Below are 22,910 nucleotides of genomic sequence, written 5' to 3'. Positions count from 1 at the left end.
AAGGAGTGTTCCAGGGATATAAAGCAGAATGGGAGTAGGAAGGAAGTGCAACAGTAACTGCCAAGCTGCCATCGTTTGCAGTAGCCAGTCTTTCTAACCACTGTAGGTCAGTGGCTATTGCATGCATTTAAAACTGGCCGGTAACTACAGATGTTCATCGTGTTTCACTGTTGCAGTCATTGAAATTGGGTTATCCTGCTGGCAGGCTACCCGCAGTCAGCCCGAATTCCAAAGTCTAGGTCCGGCGTAGGTTGCCATCGCCTCCTCCCTGACATCAGTGTGCCAGGGGTATAAAAGATGCAGCCGACGCCATTTTCTTCAGTCTGTCTTGCCTCGCGGTGCCCGAAGCAAAAGCAGTTCGCAAGTGCCGGTCGGCCGACTCCTGAGATTTTCAAATTTGAATTTCAGATCTGTAGTCTTCATTAAAGCTAAGTACCCCATTGGGGAAACTTTTCTCTTGCTCCAGACCAATGTCAGAAAAAGTTAATTGTATTTCTTGTGGGAAGCAAATACCTCATAAGGATTTTCATTCTTACTGTATTCCTTGCCTAGGCCCTGACCACGACATTGCTAGTTGTTGGTTTTGTGCTAGATTTAACCAACGCTCTATTAGGCGTCGGTACGATTTTGCATTTCATTACTTTGGCAGAAGATTCAATTATATAATGCTGTCGGAACAGCCGACTAGCAGTGTTTATAATAAATGCAAAGAAAAAGAAAAGGACAAGCATCCAAGGTCCAAAACAGACGAGGCTTCTGCTAGGCCTGTCGCCGGTTCTCAGTGAGGCGCTTTTGCAGCCCCTGACGCCCGCTACCTCAGAGCCACAGGCCGCTTCTGACTCCCATGTGGAGCCAACTAGGCCGCTGGAAACTCAAGGTATTGGACAATCGGAAACTATTCCCTCAGATGGGTCCGGAGCCGCTGAGCAGGCATCGGCTTCTGAGGGTGTTTTCAGGCCTACACAGTTGCATGTAAAGCCATCTTCAGCTTCAAAGGCAAAGACTAAAGCAGCTCTAAAGACAAAGAAAGAAGTACAGCATTCTCCTGGACAGGCCTCCATGCCTAAAAAAACGGATGCTTAAAATGGCCGAAGACCTAATTACTTTGATCATGGGTTCCCATCCCCCTTCTGATAAGAGGCCTAGGCAAGAGATAGAATATGAATCTTCAGATCAGGTTTCCATTTCTTCTGATTCCTCTTCTGAACAGGAATATTCCCTTCCTCCCTATGATGAGTCTGATGCTGAAGAATCTATCCCTTCAGCCTCACCTCCTGAGGATTATTCCTTTGGGGAGACCCTGCATACTATGAGGGAGCATTTCCATTGGGAGAGCCAAGATTACTGAGAATCCAAGAAAAGGCTCAGATTTCCTTTTATTACCCCAGCACAGGCCCCTTGCTATTCCTCCTGTTTTTGACATTGTAGATGATGTATTTTCAGAGTCCGGTCTGTCTCCTGACTCTCTACCACCAACTCCTGTTAAGCAAGACAGATACTACAGTGTTCCTGATTCTCATAAATTTCTTTACAAAAACCCTGCTGCTGACCCAGAAACTATTTCTCAGGGCCCCAAGGGGGGACAAGGCTTCCACTGCAAAAAACCCTATTCCCTATGATAGGGATTCAAGGGCCCTGGACAGATGGGGGAAGAAGATTTATCCTTCTGCTACCTTGGCTGTAAGAGCTTTAAACTGTCAGTTTCATATGCTTAAATATCAGCAATATCTTATGTCACTGCTTAAACAGAAAATGTTGACAAATTCAGAATGTGCAGAAAACAAGGAAATGCAGGATTTATTGCATGCAGCTGAACAAGTGGGAAAGCATACTTTGCAATGTGGTTTTGATTCTGTAGAGGCCTCCTGCAGGGCCGCAGTTACAGGTTCTGTCATTAGGAGGCATGCTTGGTTAAAAAAAAACAGAATTTGCCCGATCATGTTAAAGCAAAGCTATTAGATGCTCCATTACAACATGATACCGTGTTTGGTGTTAAAGCAGAAGAGGTGTTGAAGAAAATGGAAGACAAAGCTAAATCTATGCAAACAGTGAAGGATTTCTTACAGGTACAGCCTCCCAGATTTAGCAGGAACTGGCCTACAAAGAATTGTTTTTTTTCCAGTGTCAGACGAGCCACAAAGAGGCAGATACAGATGCCCCAGAGGCAGATCACAGCCCCAAGGCTCATACAGGCCTAAACAATGGGGTGCTTCTACCTCCAAAAGCGGAGAGGAAAAAATCACAGCCATACAGGAAACAGTCTCAATGACTTTCCCCTGCCAGCACCAAGCACTTATCTTCTGGCAGCGCCTTTGGGGGGAAAACTAGCACTTTTTTCACAAAATTGGCACATGATCACCCAGGACAAATGGGTTTTAAATATCATATCTCAAGGCTACAGGTTCCACTTTCACACTCTGCCAAGGCCAAACGGTATGCCAGACCTGCCACACAATCAATGGGCTGAGGCACAAAAACAAGTTTCATCCCTCATGGACATGAGAGCCATTCAGCAAGTACCACAGCAAAAGCAGGGACAAGGATTTTGCTCAAGGCTATTCTTGGTACCCAGAAAGGACAAAGCCTGGAGACCAATACTGGGCCTGTCTATCCTAAACACATTCCTGGACATTCCAAAATTCAGAATGTTAACTCTGCAGCAGCTTCTGCCCATGCTGGTCAAGAAAGCTTGGCTTGTGACTTTAGACCTAAAAGAGGCATACCTACATGCTCCAATCAGACAATCATGCATAAGATACCTCAGATTTATAGCTGTCTCAATGCACTACCAATTCTCTGCACTGCCCTTTGGCTTATCTACTGCGCCCAGGGTCTTCACAAAATGCCTGGCACCAGTAATTGCATTTTGCAGACAAAGAGGAATACAAATGTATCCTTACTTGGACGACTGCCTTATTCAACCAGAGAGCAAGGACATCCTACTACAGCATCTGGCGTCTGTAAAAAGATTACTAATAGGCCTAGGGTACACATTAAAGGAAAGGAAATCAGAGCTCGCACCCTCTCAAGAGATAATATTCCTGGGTGCAAGCATAAATACAACTGCCCAGATGGCTTATCTCACGCCAGACAAACACAGACAACTGACTACTTATTTCAAAATGTTGGCAACAAAGACCCAGTTATCTGCAAGAAAAATTCTGCAGGCTTTGGGCTTCATGGCATCCTGCATACTGCTAATTCCATATGCAACACTGCATATGAGGAAACGTTAATGGTATCTGAAAAAGTGTTTGGACTCAACATTGCCACAGCCTGGAAACAATAATTACCCTCATTCCCTGCCTGCAACAGGAGTTTCGATGGTGGGCAGAAGCCTGTCACCTCAACACGGGACAGCCATTCACCTTACCCACAGCCAGGCAGACATTGACAACAGAAGCATCAGATTATGCCTGGGGGGCCCATATGGCAGGAAAATGTATTCAGGGCACATGGTCCGCAAGTAAAATGCATCTACGTATCAATCAAAATGAGATGCTAGCTGTTCAGAATGCCCTGACAGCCTTCAAGGATCAACTTCATCCAGGACAACTACTGATAAAGACGGACAGTACATACTACAGTCATGTGGTACATAAACAAGCAGGGGGCACGTATTCCTACCCCCCTCTGCAGACTAGCCATGAACTTGTGGGACACAGCACTGACTTAACAAGTACATCTGCAAGCACAATTCCTGCCAGGAAGGATAAGTACTCTGGCAGACGAACTAAGCAGAAATCTAATGGATCCCCATGAGTGGAAATTGGATCCACAAGTCTTCAGCATGATAAGAAGGAACTGGGGATGCCCGGACATAGATCTATTTGCCTCCCCTCACAACTGCCAACTACAGAGATTCTGCACAAGGACTTATCACAAGCAAGCATGGAAAGTGGATGCCCTATCTTTCAGCTGGAAAAACCTAACAGTATATGCCTTTCTTTCTATGCCTCTCCTCCCCAAGGTACTCCTCAAGGTCAGACAAATGAAGCCAAAAATGATACTGATTGCCCCAGACTATCCCCGCCAGCACTGGTACCCAATCCTAAAGAGCTTGTCTCAATGCCCAGCTTGGACATTACCTCAAATTCCTCACTTATTGACCCAACAAGACAGATACTGCACAGCCAACTCAGGACCTTAAACCTGGCAGCATGACGGATAATGCAGCCATTCAAGACGTACCTCTCTCTAAAGCAGTGATGGATGTTATTTTGGAGGCCAGGAGGCCTAGCACCAGAAAGTCTTATGCAGAAAAATGGAAGAGATTCTGTGCTTGGAACCAGGCACAAGGTATTGACACGACTGTTCCAAGTATTCCTCAGATTTTGCAATACTTAACTGAGATGCTGGATAAAGGCCTTTCCTTTTCATCAATTAAAATTCATGCCTCTGCCATTTCAGCTCATTACAGTACAGAACCTCCTATTTTTTCTCATCCATTGCTAAGGCAGTACCTCAGAGGGGCCAAAAACATTAGACCTCCGAGGAGAGCACCAATACCTGCTTGGGACCTCTCAACTATGTCTTGGAAAAACTCACACTGCCTCCATTTGAGCCAGCCTCTGCAGCTGATATAAAATTCTTATCTCGGAAAACAGCTCTGCTCCTAGCAATAACCACCGCTAGACAAGTCTCAGTTACAGGCACTCATGGCTGTGGAACCTTTTATCATTTTCCATCCAGCCAGGGTTTCTTTAAGGACTAATCCTACATTTATGCCTAAGGTGTAGTGTCCAGTGTGGCCCTTAACCAAACAGTTCATCTGCCTACCTTTTACCCAAACCCACAGAACAAGGGCGAGAGACTTTTGCATTCTTTGGACATTCACAGGCAGCTACGCTTCTACTTGGACAGAACCAAAGTTTTCAGAAAGACTGAACTTCTAGTGGCATATGCTGCAGGATCACAAGGAAAGCCTATCTCAAAACAAACCATTTGAAAGTGGATAGGCCACTGCATTCGTTTCTGCTATTCACAGCATGGCAAATTAGTGCCTAAGGGCATTAGGCCACATTCAACCAGAGCAGCAGCCACTTCAGCAGCCTTCCTCAGAGGAGTGCCAACCAAAGACATCTTAGAGGCTGCAACTTGGAGTTCAGTGCATACTTTTACAAAGCACCATTACTTACCTCTCTACTCTAAATCCAGGGCAGGCTTTGCCACTGCAGTTCTGCAGGGCCTCATAGCGTCTCCTAATCCTATTTAGCCAGCCTCCCAACCTTAGCTTTGGGATTCAACCCAATTGTAATGACTGCAACAGTGAAACACGATGAACATAGTACAGTTGTGTACCTACTATAAATGTAGATGTTCGAGTGTATTCACTGTTGCGGTCAGGGTTACCCTCCCACCATCCCTTTTTTCCTTGCTGGGACTTATCTGTACTTTTCTATTCTATACAACCTATGTGGTGTATTTGCTTGTAGATGAAGGAAAAGTAGTTTTTTGTGTATGTGTGCTTATTGGCATAATTTAGCCTACCTTTTTAGGGACACCTGACATCTGGGGCAAGAAAAACTGAAGTAAATGGCGTCGGCTGCATCTTTTATACCCCTGGTGCACTGATGTCAGGCAGGAGGTGACAGCAACCGACACCGGACCTAGGCTTTGGAACTCGGGCCGACTGCGGGTAGCCTGCCAGCAGGATAACCCAATTGTAATGACTGCAACAGTGAATACACTCGGACATCTACATTTATGGTAGGTACACAACTGTACTTTTAGTAATTAGATTAATCTTTCAAACATGTCCAAACAGATGAGAAATAATGGGCAAATTAAAGCCTAGCATGAATGTTATAATTTGAATTCAGGTATTACTGAATTAGTAAAGTGCATTACTATGAACAGCAACTCTGGTTCCAGTAATATATTCTTATTGATTTCAGCTGATACAGGGGAGGTAATTGCACAGGAGGAAGACCATGACACAAACCAAACGGGCATTCCTGACGCTGATATCATGGATGGAGAAGCAGAAGCAGATGCTGTGGTTATAGCTGGACAGCCAGAAGTGCTAAATGCTCAAGCAATGCAGGTAATGTGTATTTGCACTTTAGCAAGTTAATGATCAGCATTTGTTTTCTGTGTATTAAAAATAGTTTTTCAGGAATGAGTAAGCCATCTGTTTTCTCTTGTTACTGGCAGTTTGCTCATGATAGGTGAGTACTGAACGGGTTGATGAAGAATTTCTAACCAAAGGAATAGGGTGGGAGGATGGCAGGATGGTTAAGGTGTTTACCTTACAGACACAAGGTGCAAGGTTTGAATCTCACATGGGGTGATTGGCTAGGCTTCAAATGGCTCACAAGGGCAGTTAGCTTAGTTCTAACCTATGAATGAATTAGTTTATATTACATTCCACTTGTTTGACAGGAGGAGGAACTGGTGAGGTGTTTGCTTTTAAACATATGCAACATTTTACTTTCCTTGTATACTTTTCTTCCACTGTAATCTTTCTGCACATGTAGACTATTATGAATGCATACTCTCTTCCATGGCTGTTCAGCCCTTTCTGAGAATTAGTACTTAAAGATCCACGGACCAGTCACTGCAGTCTGCTATCTGTGCCTACTTCTTCCTTGTTTGTGTGTGCACGCACGTGTGTGCTCGTAGTAACGCCTAAGCATCTTCCTGCCATTTTTCCTTCTGGTCTCGGGAGAGCAGGGCTTCCTGTTCTTGTCCCAGAGGATATTACTTTCCCCACAGTTTTATTGATCTTTTTTGGTGCTTTTTTTCCCTCTGGATTGCTTTCAGCATCTAGTTGCCATTTTCCTTGTTTGGCCTCCAGAACCGAACAGTACTCATGGTCAAACTATAGCCTGCAGAGTAAGAATCATTACCTTTTTCCTTCTGGAGTCTGTTCTGAATGTGCCTTCGCTGAAGGTTGGGCATCGAGCTGGCACCTCGACACCCGTAAAAAATCTACTGCCAATCATTAGTGGACTGGAGTTCCGCTGTGGTGGCCCCTAACCGAGAAAAGCTGAAAGAAGAAGAAATCTGTTCTTCTGAACAATACCCAACAGCATTGTTTGCTGCTGCTACTGTCTTCTTATTCTAATCCATTTATGATCAGCACTTCCATATTGTTTACTCTTTTGTTATTGATCCTTTCATAGGTAGGTACTAGGCTATCGGCCCAAGGGCCTCTGTAAGCCTAGCCAACCAGGTTCCTTGGCTTTCGCCACCAAGAAAGTTATTTTCCTGTGCCCCTGTCGAGCAGAGCCACAGAAGTGATCCCCAGGGTGAATTTCCTATTTCCCATCCACTAATCATGATTTTTGAGTGCTAATGAGGAATTCTGCTTGACATAGGTAGCTTGTTCCAGAGTATGGGAAGTCTCTGGGACAGGAATCTATCCCTTCAGCATGTTCTTTTTATTGTGGTGACAAGAATTAGGTCCTTAGAGCGTGTATCTCGGGGGGGGGGGGGGTAGGTGTAGCATGTCCAACAGCTCTGGGTTTGACATAGCTTTGTATGTTGGGTAGAGATCACCTTGGAGTAGGCGATATGCTACTGAGTAAAGCTGGAGTTTTTTGAGACTGTCAGCATATAGGGCATCTGTTTGAGTCCCGTAATCCTCTTTGTGAGGTACTTCTGTGGCCTTCCCACTGTTACAGATGTTATGTGAGGTACATTCCAAAAGGGGCGTTGTACTCAGTAATGGGTCTAATGAGAGCCAAGTAGAGGGGAACCAGTTACCCTTTTTTCCTGGATGAGAACCTTTTCGTGATTAGGTATGCCATGTAGAAGGATTTGCTGACTACTGTGGTAATGTGATTATCAAAGGAAAGACTACTGTCCACCTGAGTCCCAAGGTCTCTTATCACACCTTCGGCGAGGAGTAGACTGCCGCCTGTGTTGTAGTTCATGGCTACAGAGTTTTTACCAAAGAGGATGACAATGCCCTTTTTGGCGTAGAGCTTGAGGCCATGGCTCTGTCACCAGCCATCTGTCTCGGTGAGGCCCTTCTGTAGTATGTCCATGTCGTTTTGGGACTCTACTATGACACCTAATTTGCAGTCGTCTGCTAACTTCATCAGACAGAGGCCCTCTGTGTTAACCTGTACTTCAGAGAAGTAGATACCAAACAGGAGAGCACACAAGACTGAACCCTGTGGCACTCCACTTGTCACTGGTTTGAAGTCATATTTGGAGTCTAACTTTTCCAGTGTGGGTTCTGTCAGTGAGCCAGTTGGCAACCCATCTTGTGACATATAGATTTATACCCAGTTTAGTGAGTTTATATATAATACCAGAATGGGGGGATAGTATTGAAAGCCTTGGCAAGGTCAAGATAGGCTGTGTGAACTGCCTTACCCTCGTCTACGGCTTTGGTGACTCTTTCAGTGAAGTCAATCAAGTTCAGGAGGCATTATCTACCTTTCATAAACCCCAACTGGATGGGGTCTGTAGTTTGGAAGTTACCAATGTCTTTGTTTGACTTCCATGATGATACATTCCATGGCCTTGCAGACCCAGCTGCTCAGGCTAATAGGACAATATTTCCCGGGGTCTGTAGTGGCTCCCCCTTTGTGGAGTGGTATAACTGTTGCTGTGCACCATTCAGTGGGTACAAAGCCTGACTTGAGTCCATGATTGAACATGGTGCTTATGTGGGTGGCCAGTTTGTTCTGAAGTTCGTGTAGAACACAGCCTGGGATGTTGTCCTGTCCCATGGATGCTGTGTTCTTGGCTTTGGAGAGTGCAGTTTTTACCTGCTCAGTTGTGATTGCAGGGGCTCTGCATTTTTCTGGTATGGATATGGGCCTTTTAGGGGGTGGGGGAGGGGGGTAAAGTTAGCACTGAACCTGTCAGCCAGGATGTTGGCAATATCACTAGGCTCTGTAATTTTTGTGCCGTTTTGCTGCAACTCAGAGCATATCTTGGTGTTGCTTTTGAGATTCTTGACAAAGCTGTAGAATGCTTTGTGTTTGTCCTTAGAGTCAGTGGCAGTCTTGTTTTCATAGCTAGCTTTGGAGGATTTTATGAGGGATGAGACTGACCAGGGAACCCGAAGCAGAAGCAGTTCTCACGAGTGCCGGTCAGCCGCTACCTGAGTTTTCGTTTCCGAATTGAAGAAATCTTCTAAAGCTAAGTACCCCGTTAGGGATCCTTTTTTCTTGCACTAACCAATGTCAGAAAAAGTTAATTGTCACGCCTGTGAAAAGCAAATACCTCTTACTGTGCCACTTGTCTAGGCCTAGATCACAACGTCCCCCGTTGTCGCATCTGTGCTTTGCTTAACGCCAGAAATATCCTTCGGGCCCCTATTGTAGCCAGATATTTTCATTTACAGTCCTTGAATGTGGCTTCAGTAAGCCATCCGACAGCAGATCTTCTGAAAAAACATAAAGATAAAGACAAGAGACGGACAATACAGGTCCAAGCCTTCCAACGACACTTCCGTTAAGCAAGTCGTCCGTCCTCCACTACTCAGTGAGGTGCTTTCGCAGCCCCTGATGCCCGCTTCACTTGATTCGCAGGCCGCTACCGAGACCCTTTCAGAGTCCGATATGCTGCAGAAGTCTTCTTTGTCTAAGGATCCTGCAGTCCTGTCTACCTTGGAGCCGCTGAGCAGGCACCTGCTTCTGAGGAAGTCCTTCACACCACTGAATCTCGACACAAACCGACATCTTTCTCGACTACCATTCTTTTGAAAACAACCAAGTTTTTTTAGGCCCAGAGTTCGATCCACACCCAAGAAACAGACTACCCACTCTCAGGCGCCTGCTACCTTGCCCCATTCTCAAATGTTTATAATGGCGGAAGACCTTATCATGCTGATCAGGGTAAATCAAACTACCTCCTCAGAAAGAGAGATCTGTCCCCAGTAGTTTTGTCTGAACAAGAGTCAGATGAATCTGATGCATCTGACTGTGAAGACATGCAACCCCTCTCCACTTATGAGGAATTCTGATGCAGAGGAATCCATTCCTTCAGCCTCTCTCCCAGAGGATGTTTCCTTTGAGGAAACCCTGCATACTTTAAGGGAGCATTTCCAATGGGAGAGTCAGGACTACCCTCAGTTTAAAAAGAGTCTCAGGGAATTCCTAGATCTTCAGCAGCACAGACCCCTGTCCATCCCCCTAGTCCTGGATGTGGATGATGTTTTCCTTGAATCCAGCTTGACTCCTGACACCCTACCTCCTGCTCCCAAAAAAACAGACTGGTACTACAGAGTCCCTGACTCACACAAATATCTTTTTAAAGTCCAACAGCTGACCCTGAGGTCCCCAAAAGGGATTAAAGCAACCTCTGCTAAGAATCCTACTTTCTCAGACAGGGATTCCCGAGCATTGGACAGATGGAGTAAAAAAGTATACACCTTGGCTACTCTTCCCATCAGGGCACTAAATTGTCAGTTCCGTATACTTAAATATCAGCAACATACCTTGGAACTCCTTAAACAAAAAAATGTCTTCCTTTCCTCCTTGGGCAGAATCTAAAGATTTACAAGACTTAATGCATTCTGCAAGTCAAGTAACTAAACACAATTTGCACTGTGGTTGTGATACCCTAGAAGCTTCTTGCAGGGCAGCAGTCACTGGATCTGTCATTATAAGACCTGCATGGCTTAAGGAAAAACCCCTGCCAGACCATGTCAAATCTAAATTGTTGGGTCCCCCCTTGCACAAAGATAAATTATTTGGCACCAAGGCAGAAGAGGTCTTAAAAATATGAAGTCCAAAAAGTGAGAACAGTCACCACGAGTAAATCCTTCTACAGAGTAGTCCCAACTCAAGCTCCTGACACACTGAAAATATCCACGATGGAAATATGTAAAAAATTCATTTATTGGAAACAGAGAATAAGCGCTTTCGCATAGTTAAACTATGCTTCATCAGATACAATGTCATAAAATGGTTCCAAAATACTTATACTAAACAACTTTTGGCGGGCTCATTAATTTAAAATGAAGCTTAATTGCCTTTCATCAATTTAAAGCCATCATTACATTCAAATGCAGTTTAAATTCAATACAATTCATTTCTAAAGTGCAGCACTCACACTCATCACAAAATATTTCAAAGCATTACCAAAACCCTCTGACTAAACAAAACGCTGCAGACTTCAGACATAAAAAATGCATTTACAAGCTCATAATTCAAAAGTGCATATTTTGAACAAAAGCACTACAACTTGGCAAATGGCATTCAGAAATGAGAACACATCCCTCACAGACTGAGAGTTCTTACATCAAAATACTATCATGGTGTTTCTTGTCTCTTAACTCATATAAACATAGCTAGAATCCCTTACCTTAATTGTAAGAAAATCTATACAATGCAAGTTGTTTAAGACAGTTCTACCATCGGTAAAAAGCTGCACAAGAAGCATCAACAAACTGTTTGCCATTGCAAATTAAACATCATCCTATTCGCTATTAAGGTCACATGTCTGGATTCTCAGTATGAAGTTCCTCCTGACCTAAAAGTTGTCCCCACGGTCCTAAAGCAAGACCATAGAGACCGGGAACTAAGAAGATTTAATATAGGTCCAGCATTTAAATACATTCTTCATACTGATCCTACCCACCATGCGTAAGACCTGTAAAGATGTATATTTTCTATTACTAAAATTTTATGTCCCACATATAAACTTCAGTAAATAAACATAAAAATATATAAAATATATATGAGGGAATATATATATATCAGTGTAAAACCAAAACCGCTATAAACACATATATTAATTCTCTAGTAATGAAGTAAAAGCAATATCTGTATATTTACACGAACTACAAACTATTTCATATGTACTAGGATAAACCATGTTGCAAAATACACAATTAATTCAGCATTACTATCCTAGTGGTACTTATTTTACATGAAACATAGAACGTGTTGTGTGTCTGAAAAATTAACAAGAACCTATAAGAGAGTGCTGTATTTACCACTAAATTTACATAGTAGTATACTACACATCATATTTAGGGAATATACTATACACATGCATATAAGTCATAAAACAAACATAACCACATGTTCACAAAGCAACAGATATAAAATATATCTATGGTATAAAAATATATGTGTAACTATATACCCTTATGGGACAACAATGGCAAGGTATTTATTCAAACGACCTCTCCATAATGCTTCCTTTGGACATCAAAACTATTCCTGTACATCAGTGTAGCTGAACTCAAAGGGGCAGTTCTAATCCTACATCTCATGGTGGAGGAGTGTCACCCCAAATGAACATGCAGGGTTATATACCAAGACAAATATAGATATATAGGATGAAGGGTTACTCAAAACACCATTCTATCCAACTAAAACATACCCTTGCTACATATGTATATAGCAGACCAAGGGCTAAATCTCAAAACGCCATTCTATCATGTTAAGACATGCCCTTACTATAAAATATAATAAGCAAAGAAATAAAAATTAAATATAAAACCTGTATATATGACCTGAATAACTAAGTACTATACTTATCTATTCCATCGTAAACATCTATAATATAGGGAGTACGTGCCCTGGTATAAAATTAATGATGTTTAGTAATGCATATACTGTAATGTTAAACAACAACTTCCAAGGTGACAAGATGTCCCTAGCATTAAATGCTTATACATCACACTCCTATAAAGCTATAGATAAAGGAAATGCCCAGTTGGCTAACCACAAATTAAGAGGAAAAAAAGGGGGGGGTAATACCCATTTTTAATATCCTAACTACTAGGGAAGTATGGGCTATAGAATTCTAGATAGCAAAAAACAACTTCATTTACGTTCAATCAACATCGGTTTAATAGAGATAAAGCCATTCAGCCCTGGAGAATTATGTGCCGCTAGTTTTAAGATCCAGTGTAACTCGGCTCTAGCCAACCTTTGTTCAATACTACCTCTTCTTAAAGTTGGAATGATTATGTCCAAAACCCTAAAAGTGAAAGAATGAGAGGGACACTCTTTAATATGCCTGGCCAAAGCATTAGTGTCATCCTGCTTGCGGATCTCATAAAGGTGGTCATAGATACGGTCCCTTAGCCTTCTCTTGGTTAGACCCACGTAAAATGCTGTACAAAAGAACAGGTGGCCAAGTAAATCACATTTTGGTATTGCAGTCAGCATAGTACTTGGGTTTGAAAACAAAATTCATACTGGGATGTTGATAAGTCTGTATATTACTAATGCTCTTGCACCTTGGGCAGTGTAAACAAGGATATGTTCCTTTCCTGACCAGGTCCCCTAGTACTAGACTAGTAGATTTCCTTATATTCGTGACCTGCCGGTCATTACATAGTTGCCTCTTAAGATTATTGCAATTCCTATAGCAAAATGTTGGTGCAGGTCCTACGATCTTGCTAATTTCTTTATTTACCGAAAGGACATTCCAGTGCTTCCTAATCACACTTCTTACACTTTCCACTTCATTGGTGAATTTAATGACATAACTAAGCCTTTTTCCATGGATATTGGGGCCCATAGTGGCTCCCATCCTACATCCATTCTTAATATGGAGCACCGGACTGGCATCATGTTCTAAAACTCCAAAAATTTCATTTCTTACCCTTCTAACCATAGTCATGTCATATCCCCTATCCCTAAACAGGGTTTCCATATTATTAACTTCATTCAAAAGATCATCTTTATTTTGACATAGTCTGGATACTCTTATAAATTGACTAGTGACTATGCCACGGAAGGTATAGGTTGGGTGCATGCTATCTGGTGCTAACAATGCATTCTTCCATACAGCTTTCCTGTAAATCCTGGTTACAATTTCACCCTCTTTTGTCAACCTGAGCGTGACGTCAAGGAAATTAACTTCATAACTTGAAATCTCCACTGTAAACCTCAAAAAGTCTGTTGTGGTTTGTAGATAACCAAGGAAATGATGAAAACTATCTGACGTACCTTCCCAAACTATAGGTCTTAAAAATATGTAAGAAAAAGCAAAATCTGTGCAAACAGTTGGATTTCTTACAGGTCCAGCCCCCTAGGTTCAGCAGGCATTTTCCCTCAAAGCACTGGTCCTTTCCTGCTCTGAGTAAGAAGGCCCATCCTAGGCCCCGTGGAAACAGACCCCCCCCCCCCCCCACACAGACAGCAGCCCCAGGGAATGCAGAGATCTTAAGCAGTGGACTACCTCCACTTCAAAACCAGGGAGTTCTATGCCACCCCCTTATGTTAAGAACTCACAGTGACTCAACCTCCTACTGACCTCCCCTCTGCCCACTTTCACTTACCCGTAGGAGGAAAACTCTGCTTTCAAGCACATGGGCCACCACTGCCAAGTACCAGTGGGTTCTGAACATAGTGTCTCAGGGATACAAATTCTCCTTGCATACCCTTCCAATCCCAAAAGGGTTCCCAGATCTACCACCAAATCAGTGGGCAGAGGCTCAAAAGCAAATCCATTCCCTGCTCTCTTTGAGGGCAGTAGAGCACGTTCCTGCAGAGCAGATAGGTCAAGGCTTCCGCTCCAGACTTTTTCCTGGTACCCCATCCTCGATTTATGCATTATAAAACTCCTTTATGGTGATCACAAAATGTTCACCCTCCAGCAGCTGCTTACCCATGCTCTCCAAGGATGCTTAGCTAGCCACCCTGGATCTAAAAGAGGCCTATCAGGGAATCATGCAGAAAATATCTCCGCTTCAAGGCGGGATCTCCACACTTTTAGTTCTTTGCGCTTACCTTCAGTTTATCTACTGCTCCCAGTGTTTTCACAAAATGCCAGGCTCTGGCCATTGCCTTTTGCAGACAAAGAAATATTCAAATTTACCCCTACTTAGATGACTCCCTTATTCAGGCGGACAGCCAGGAAAAGCTGCTCAAATACCTGTCCTTTGTGAAGAGCCTACTAACCTCCCTAGGGTACACAATCAACGAAAAGAAATCAAAACAGGTGCCCTCCCAAAGGATTATCTTCCTGGGAGCAAGTCTGGATACAGCATCCCAGATGGCATACCTTACACCAGAGAGACAAATTTTCCTGTCCGCCTACTTCTCTGAACTGGCCACCAGGCCCCAACTTTCTGCAAGGAAAATCCTGCAAGCTCTGGGGTTCGTGGCATCTTGCACACTCATTTCATATGCTAGACTGCATATGAGGAAACTTCAATGGTACCTCAAGAGCCTTTGGTGTCAACACTCGTTTAAGACCTGGAAACTCTTCTACCTGTAATTCCTCGCCTCAGGAATTTCTTTGGTGGGCAACAGCATGCTCCCACAAGGGACTGCCCTTCTCCCCACACCGTGCCGCCCAGACCCTCACCACAGATGCATCGGACTACGCTTGGGGTGCACGCCTGGATGGCAGGTGCATACAGGGCCAGTGGAGCCCACAGCAAATCCCTTTGCACATCGATCAAAAAAAGATGATGGCTGTGCAGTACACCTTGATAGCTTTCAAGCCTCTTCTCTCTCCATCTGTTTTCCTGATCAAAACAGACAACACCACTGTGAAGTAGTACATCAACAAGCAGGGAGGGACTCACTCCTGCCCTCTATGCAGGCTGGCCATGACCCTTTGGCTCTCTCAACTCCCTGGCAGGCCAATTAAGCAGAAGCCTTTTGGACCCACATGAGTGGCAGCTGAACAGAAGTACCTTCTTCCTAATAACTCAGAAATGGGGAACCCCGAAGGTCGACCTCTTTGCCTCCCACACCAACCATCAGCTCAGCAAGTTCTGTAACAGGTTGCATCACTGCAAGGCTTGGAAAGTGGATGCCCTGTCCTTCCCCTGGGTCAACCTCTCAATCTATGCCTTTCCTCCCCTACCTCTCGTCTCCAGGGTACTGCTCAAAATAAGTGTGGAAAAACCAAGGACCATTCTTAAAGCTCCAGACTGGCCCCAACAGCACTGGGACTCGCTGCGCAGCCTGTCCCCGCTCCCTTCATTGCATCTTCCTAAGATTCCAAACCTCCTAACCTAGAGGGAAGGGGAATTAATGCATCCTCATTGCAGATACTCAGTTTGGCAGCTTGGCTTATTCCCTAACCAATCTGCCATCCTCCGTAAACAGGTCCTGGATGTTATCCGTGAGGCCAGGTGCCCTAGCACCAGAGAGTCTTATATAGATAAATGGAAAAGGTTCTGCACCTGGATCCAGGCTAAGGGGTCCAATACAGCAAAGCCCTCCATCCCTCTCATCCTGGATTACTTATCTGATCCTACTACACAGTGGTCTCTTTCTCCTCTATAAAAATTCATGCCTCTGCTATTTCTGCTCATTTTCCCACTGAGTAGCCCCTTTTCTCACATCCTTTGATCAAACAGTTCCTCAGAGGGGCTAGCAAATTGAGCCCCCCACCCCCCAGAAGGGCACCAACAATAGCTTGGGACTGTAATTTTGTCTTGGAAAAGCTCACCCTGCCTCCTTTCGAACCAGTTTCTTTTGCACAGCTAAAATGTCTTTCCTGGAAAGACCGCCTTTCTTCTGGCCATCACTTCAGCCAGAAGAGTCTCTGAGCTGCAAGCACTCATTGCTGTGGAACCCTTCATCATCTTCCATGCAGACTGGATATCCCTCAGATCTAACCCATCCTTCATGCCCAAGGTGGTGTCCAGTGGCTCTCAACCAATCCCTTCATTTGCCCACCTTCTTTCTTAATCCCCAGAACAAGGGGGAAAGGATTCTTCCCTCTCTAGATGTGCAGAGATCACTCGGATCCTACCTGGACAGGACTAAATCCTTCAGAAAGTCTTATCAATTGCTGGTTAGCTTTGCTACAGTGGCAGAAGGCAAAGCCATCCCCAAGCAAAACCATTTCCAAATGGATAGCATACTGCATCCATTTCTGCTACAAACAGCATGGTAAACCTCCCCCCAAGGGGGTCCGGGCACACTCCACCAGAGCAGCCTCCACCTCTGCAGCTTTCCTCAGAGGAGTCCCCACTGAGGACATCCTGGAGGCTGCCACCTGGACATCTGTTCACACTTTTACCAGACATCACCACCTGCCTCTGCAGTCTTGCAGGGCATCCTAGCCAGCCCCTTGCTTCCTTGACTGCCTCCACCCTTTTCCCTCAGCTTTGGGAATCTACCCAAATGTGATGACTGCAACAATGAAACATGAAGAACATAGTACAGTTGTGTACACTTACCATAAATGTAGATATTCAAGTGTATTCACTTTTGTAGTCCTGGTTTCCCTCCTTCCAGCCCCCTTTTTTCTTTCTCCCTTTTTTTACCATTCTTCCTTGTTCTCCTTTCCTTATGAGGGACATATTGGTATTTACTTTCCACTGGTGGGGTTCTTCCACCAGAATCTGGCCTCCTACTTTGGGGGGGGCTCCTGACAGGCTAGAGCAAGAAAAACTGATGTAATGGCATCGGCTGCCTTACTTTATACCACTGATGACCTGACAGCAGTCCTCAAGAGACAGCAACTGAAGCAGAAATACTAAGTCTCTGGTATTCCAGCCGGCCAAGGGCTACCCTGGCAGGGTAACCCAAATGTGATGACTGTAACAGTGAATACACTCAAGCATCTATATTTATGGTAAGTGTACACAACTGTACTTCCCCTCCTTTCCATAAGAAAGGGGCTCATAGACAGGGATCTTCCAAACCTCCGCAATCCCCCACTCAAAAGACCACCTTTGAAGACAGGCCAGGTAGTCTTGAGTTATCTGACCAGTCTCTCGAACGTATCCCTTTCCCAGCGCTTATCTTCTCCTCTTCACTGTTGGACACTATATCTCCACTGACAGTTGGGTCATTTCCATTATCTAAAACGGCTGTTACATGTTATGGAAATCTGTCCCTCCCTTCATGGGCATTCCACAGCCCCCTCGGGACTAGATTAATCTTTTCCCTCAAATCGTTGCGGACTTGCTAAATCAAGGAACTATTCAAGACATCCTGCCACTTCAAAAAGGAAGAGGGTTTCACTCAAGAATGTTCCTAGTCTCAAGAAAATATGCTCCTTGGAAACCAATCGTGGACCTCTCATCTCATCCTTTTGCTCAAAATGACAACCTTTTGCATTCTTACTCTGTAAACTCTTTTCTCTCTTCTACCCCAGGCCTTTCTAGTCACTCCAGATATCAAGAATGCATACCTGCATATCCCCATTCATCCGCAATACAGAAAGTTTTTATGCTTTTCTGTTGCTTCCTCGCATTCAGTTCTGTGCTATTCCCTTTGGACTCTATATGGCACCAAGGGTGTTCACAAAATGCTTAGCTCCTGTCATTGCAGGCTCCATGGAATACTGATCTTTCCTTATCTGGGCAACCTGCTGATTCAGGCAGTCCACCCAGACACACTAAGGGAAAACTTAGTTTTCACTCTCACCCTTCTCCAAGGCCTGGGGTTCACCATTAACTCCAAGTCCTCTTTTAGTCCTTCCCAGGATCAGATTTTCTTAGGATGCAGACTAAGGACAGATCAAATGAGTACTTTCATCCCTCCTCAAAAGCTGGAAGTTCTGCTCAACTACTTCCACCATCTACTCCCCTTAACCTTAATCTCTGCCAGGGATTACTTGTATATATACTAGGGTCCGTGGCATCACTCATTCCCATGCTACCCGTAGCGAGACTTCACATTCAAAATATCCACTGGTTTCTAAAACCTCGTTGGAGCCAGCATGCCCATCCTCTGAAATTTGTACTTAATCATGTTCATCGTGTTTCACTGTTGCAGTCATTACTCTTGGGTTATCCTGCTGGCAGGCTACCCGCAGTCGGCCTGAATTCCAAAGTCTTGGTCCGGCGTCAGTTGCTGTCACCTCTTCCCTGATGTCAGTGCGCCAGGGGTATAAAAGATGCAGCCAACACCATTTTCTTCAGTCTTTCTTGTTGCGCTGTGCCCAAAGCAAAAGCAATTCGCAAGTGCCTGTCGTCCGACTCCTGAGAGTTTCAAAATCAAATTTCAGATCTGAAGTCTTCATTAAAGCTAAGTACCCCGTTGGGGAAACTTCTTTCTTGCTCCAGACCGATGTCAGAAAAAGTTAACAATTGTATTTCTTGTGGGAAGCAAATACCTCATAAGGATTTTCATTCTTACTGTATTCCTTGCCTAGGCCCTGATCACGACGTTGCTAGCTGCCGGTTTTGTGCTAGATTTAACCAACGCACTATTAAGCGTCAGAACGATTTTGCCTTTCATTACTTTGAAGGTTTAATTATATAATGCCATCGGAACAGCCAACGACCGGAGTTTATAAAAAGAGCAAGGAAAGGGACAGGCATCCGAGGTCCAAAACAGACGAGGCCACCGCTAGGCCAGTCGCCGGTTCTCAGAGAGGCGCTTTCGCAGCCCCTGACGCCCGCTACCTCAGAGCTACAGGCTGCTACCGACTCCCACGTGGAGCCGACTAGGCCTCTGGATACTCAAGGTATTGGACCCTCGGAAACTATTCCCTCAGATGGGTCCGGAGCCGCTGAGCAGCCATTGGCTTTTGAGGGTGTTTTCAGACCTACGCAATTATATGTCAAGCCTACCTCAGCTTCAGAGACAAAGACTAAAACAGCTCTAAAGACAAAGAAACAAGTACAGCATTCTCCTGGACAGACTTCCATGCCTAAGAAACAGATGCTTAAAATGGCCGAAGACTTAATTACTTTGATCAGGGGTTCCCATCCCTCTCCTGATAAGAGGCCTAAGCAAGAGACAGAATATGACTCTTCTGATCAGGTTTCAACTTCTTCTGATTCCTCTTCTGAACAGGGATACTCTTTTCCTCCCTATGAGGATTCTGATGCTGAAGAATCCATTCCTTCAGCCTCTCCTCCTGAGGATTATTCTTTTGGGGAAACCTTGCATACCATGAGGGAGCATTTTCACTGAGAGCGCCAGGATTATTAAGAAAAGCCTCAGAGATTTTCTTTTACTACCTCGGCACAGACCTCTTGCTATTCCTCCTGTTCTAGACATTGTCGATGATGTATTTTCAGTCTCCGGCCTGTCTCCTGACTCTTTACCCCCTGCACCTTCTAAGCCAGACAGATACTACAGGGTTCCAGACTCTCATAAATTTCTATATAAAAACCCTGCTGCTGACCCAGAAACTATATCTCAGGGTCCCAAAGGGGTCAAGGCTTCCACTGCAAAAATCCCTGTCCCCTCTGATAGGGATTCAAGGGCACTGGACAGATTGGGGGGGGGGGGTTACACTTCTGCTACCTTGGCTGTAAGGGCTTTAAATTATCAGTTTCATATGCTTAAATATCAGCAATATTTAATGTCACTGCTTAAACAGAAAATGTTGACAAATTCTGAATGTTTTGATAACAAGGAAATGCAGGATTTATTGCGTGCAGCTGAACAAGTGGGAAAGCATACTTTGCAATGTGGTTTTGATTCACTGAGGGCCGCTGTTACGGGTTCTGTCATTAGAAGGCATGCTTGGTTAAAGGAACAGAATCTGCCTAATCATGTTAAAGCAAAATTATTGGATGCTCCATTACAGCATGACACTTTGTTTGGTGTTAAGGCAGAAGAGGTGTTGAAGAAAATGGAGGATAAAGCGAAATCCATGCAGACAGTTAAGGAGTTTCTACAGGTGCAGCCACCCCAATTTAGCAGGAACTGGCCTACTAAGAATTGGTCCTTTCCAGTGTCAGACAGGCCACAAAGAGGCAGATACAGACGCCCCAGAGGCAGATCACAGCCCCAAGGCTCGTACAGGCCTAAACAATGGGGTGCTTCTACCTCCAAAAGCAGAGAAGACAAATCACAACAATACAGGAAACAGTCCCAATGACTTTCCTCTGCCAGAAACAAGCACTTGTCTTTTGGCAGCCCCCTTGGGGGGAAAACTAGCACTTTTCTCACCAAATTGGCACATAATTACCCAGGACAAATGGATCTTGAACATAGTGTTTCAGGGCTACAGGTTCCACTTTTACACCCTGCCAAGGGCAAAAGGTATGCCAGACCTGCCACACAATCAATGGGCAGAGGCACAAAAACACGTTTCATCCCTCATTGACATGAGGGCCATTCAGCAAGTACCACAACAAGAACAGGGACAAGGATTTTACTCAAGACTTTTCCTGGTGCCCAGAAAGGACAAAGCCTGGAGACCAATACTGGACCTGTCTATTCTAAACACATTTCTGGACGTTCCAAAATTCAAAATGTTGACTCTGCAGCAGCTACTGCCCATGCTGGGCAAGAAGGCTTGGCTCGTTACTTTGGGCCTAAAAGAGGCATACCTGCATGTCCCAATAAGACAGTCTTGTAAGAAGATACCTCAGATTCATAGCTTGCTCAATGCATTACCAATTCTCTGCACTGCCCTTTGGCTTATCTACTGCAACCAGGGTCTTCACCAAATGCCTGGCACCAGTAATTCCATTTTGCAGACAAAGAGGAATTCAAATATATCCTTACTTGGACGACTGCCTTATTCACGCAGAGAACAAAGACATTCTACTACAGCATCTGGAGTTTGTAAAAAGATTACTAATTTGCTTAGGGTACACAGTAAACGAAAATAAATCAAAACTAGTACCCTCTCAAGAGATAATATTCCTGGGTGCAAGCTTAAATACAACTGCCCAGATGGCTTATCTCATGCCAGACAAAGACAACTGACTTCTTAATTCAAAATGTTGCCAACAAAGACCCAGTTATCTGCAAGAAAAATTCTGCAGGCTTTGGGCTTCATGGCATCCTGCATTCTGCTAATTCCATATGCCAGACTGCATATGAGGAAACTAAAGTGGTATCTAAAAAGTGTTTGGACTCAACATTGCCATAGTCTGGAACTGTTAATTGCCCTCATTCCCTGCCTGCAACAGGAGTTTTGATGGTGGGCACAGGCCTGTCACTACAGCAAGGGACAGCCTTTCACTTTATCCACAACCAGGCAGACACTAACAACGGATGCATCAGATTATGCCTGGGGGGCCCACATGGCAGGAAAATGTATTCAGGGCACATGGCCTGCAAGCCAGATGCATCTTCATATCAATCAAAAAGAGATGCTAGCTGTTCAGAATGCCCTGACAGCTTTCAAAGATCTACTTCATCCATGACAACTACTGATAAAGATGGACAATACTACAGTCATTTGGTACATAAACAAGCAGGGAGGCACACATTCCTACCCCCTTTGCAGACAATCCATGACTTTGTGGGACACAGCATTGATTTATCAAGTTCACCTGCAAGCACAATTCCTGCCAGAAAAAATAAATACTCTGGCAGACGAACTAAGCAGAAACCTCATGGATCCCCACGAGTGGAAACTGAATCCACAAGTCTTCAGCATGATAACTCACAACTGCCAACTACAGAGATTTTGCACAAGGATTTACCACAAGCAAGCATGGAAAGTTTTTTCCTTCAGCTGGAAAAACCTAACAGTATATGCCTTTCCTCCATTGCCTCTCCACCCCAACGTTCTCCTAAAGGTCAGACAAGAGAAGCCAAAAATGATACCGATTGCCCCAGACTGGCCACGCCAGCATTGGTACCCAGACCTAAAGAACTTGTCTCAAGGTCCAGCCTGGACATTGCCTCAAACGTCTCCCAACAAAACAATCAGATCCTGCACAGCCAAATCAGTACCTTAAATCTGGCAGCATGGCGGATAATGTAGCCATTCAGAACGCTCCACTCTCCAAAGCTGTAATGGATGTGATCATGGAGGCCAGGAGGCCCAGTACCAGAAAATCTTATGCAGAAAAATGGAAGAGATTCTGTGCTTGGAACAAGGAATTGACAAGTTTGTACCAAATATTCCTCAGATTTTACAATATTTAACTGAGATGCTGGACTAAAGGTCTATCCTTTTCATCAATTAAGATTCATGCCTCTGCCATTTCAGCCCATTACAATATGGAACCACCTATATTTTCTCATCCTTTAATAAGACAATACCTCAGAGGGGCCAAAAACATAAGACCCCCAAGGAGAGCACCAATACCTCCATTCATAAATTATGTCTTGGAAAAACTCACACTGCCTCCTTTTGAGCCAGCT

The 22,910-nt window shown here is 44.3% G+C and overlaps 1 protein-coding gene across 1 annotated transcript in view; it reads left to right on the top strand.

Annotated features, from left to right (window-relative positions):
• HUWE1 (HECT, UBA and WWE domain containing E3 ubiquitin protein ligase 1) overlaps nucleotides 1-22,910 on the top strand; it is a gene marked incomplete in the record, with an annotated part of 5,008,559 nt that overhangs the window by 3,417,846 nt on the left and 1,567,803 nt on the right. The window contains 1 exon segment of the mRNA XM_044079288.1: nucleotides 5,898-6,046. Coding sequence (XP_043935223.1) covers nucleotides 5,898-6,046 — 149 coding nt within the window.

This window comes from Protopterus annectens, chromosome 8.part0 (genome assembly GCF_019279795.1).
Source record: "Protopterus annectens isolate FY-2018-M chromosome 8.part0, PAN1.0, whole genome shotgun sequence".
Taxonomy (NCBI): Eukaryota; Metazoa; Chordata; order Ceratodontiformes; family Protopteridae; genus Protopterus; species Protopterus annectens.
Note: the sequence above shows the minus strand (reverse complement) of the source record. Positions and strands in the feature narration are given on the sequence as shown.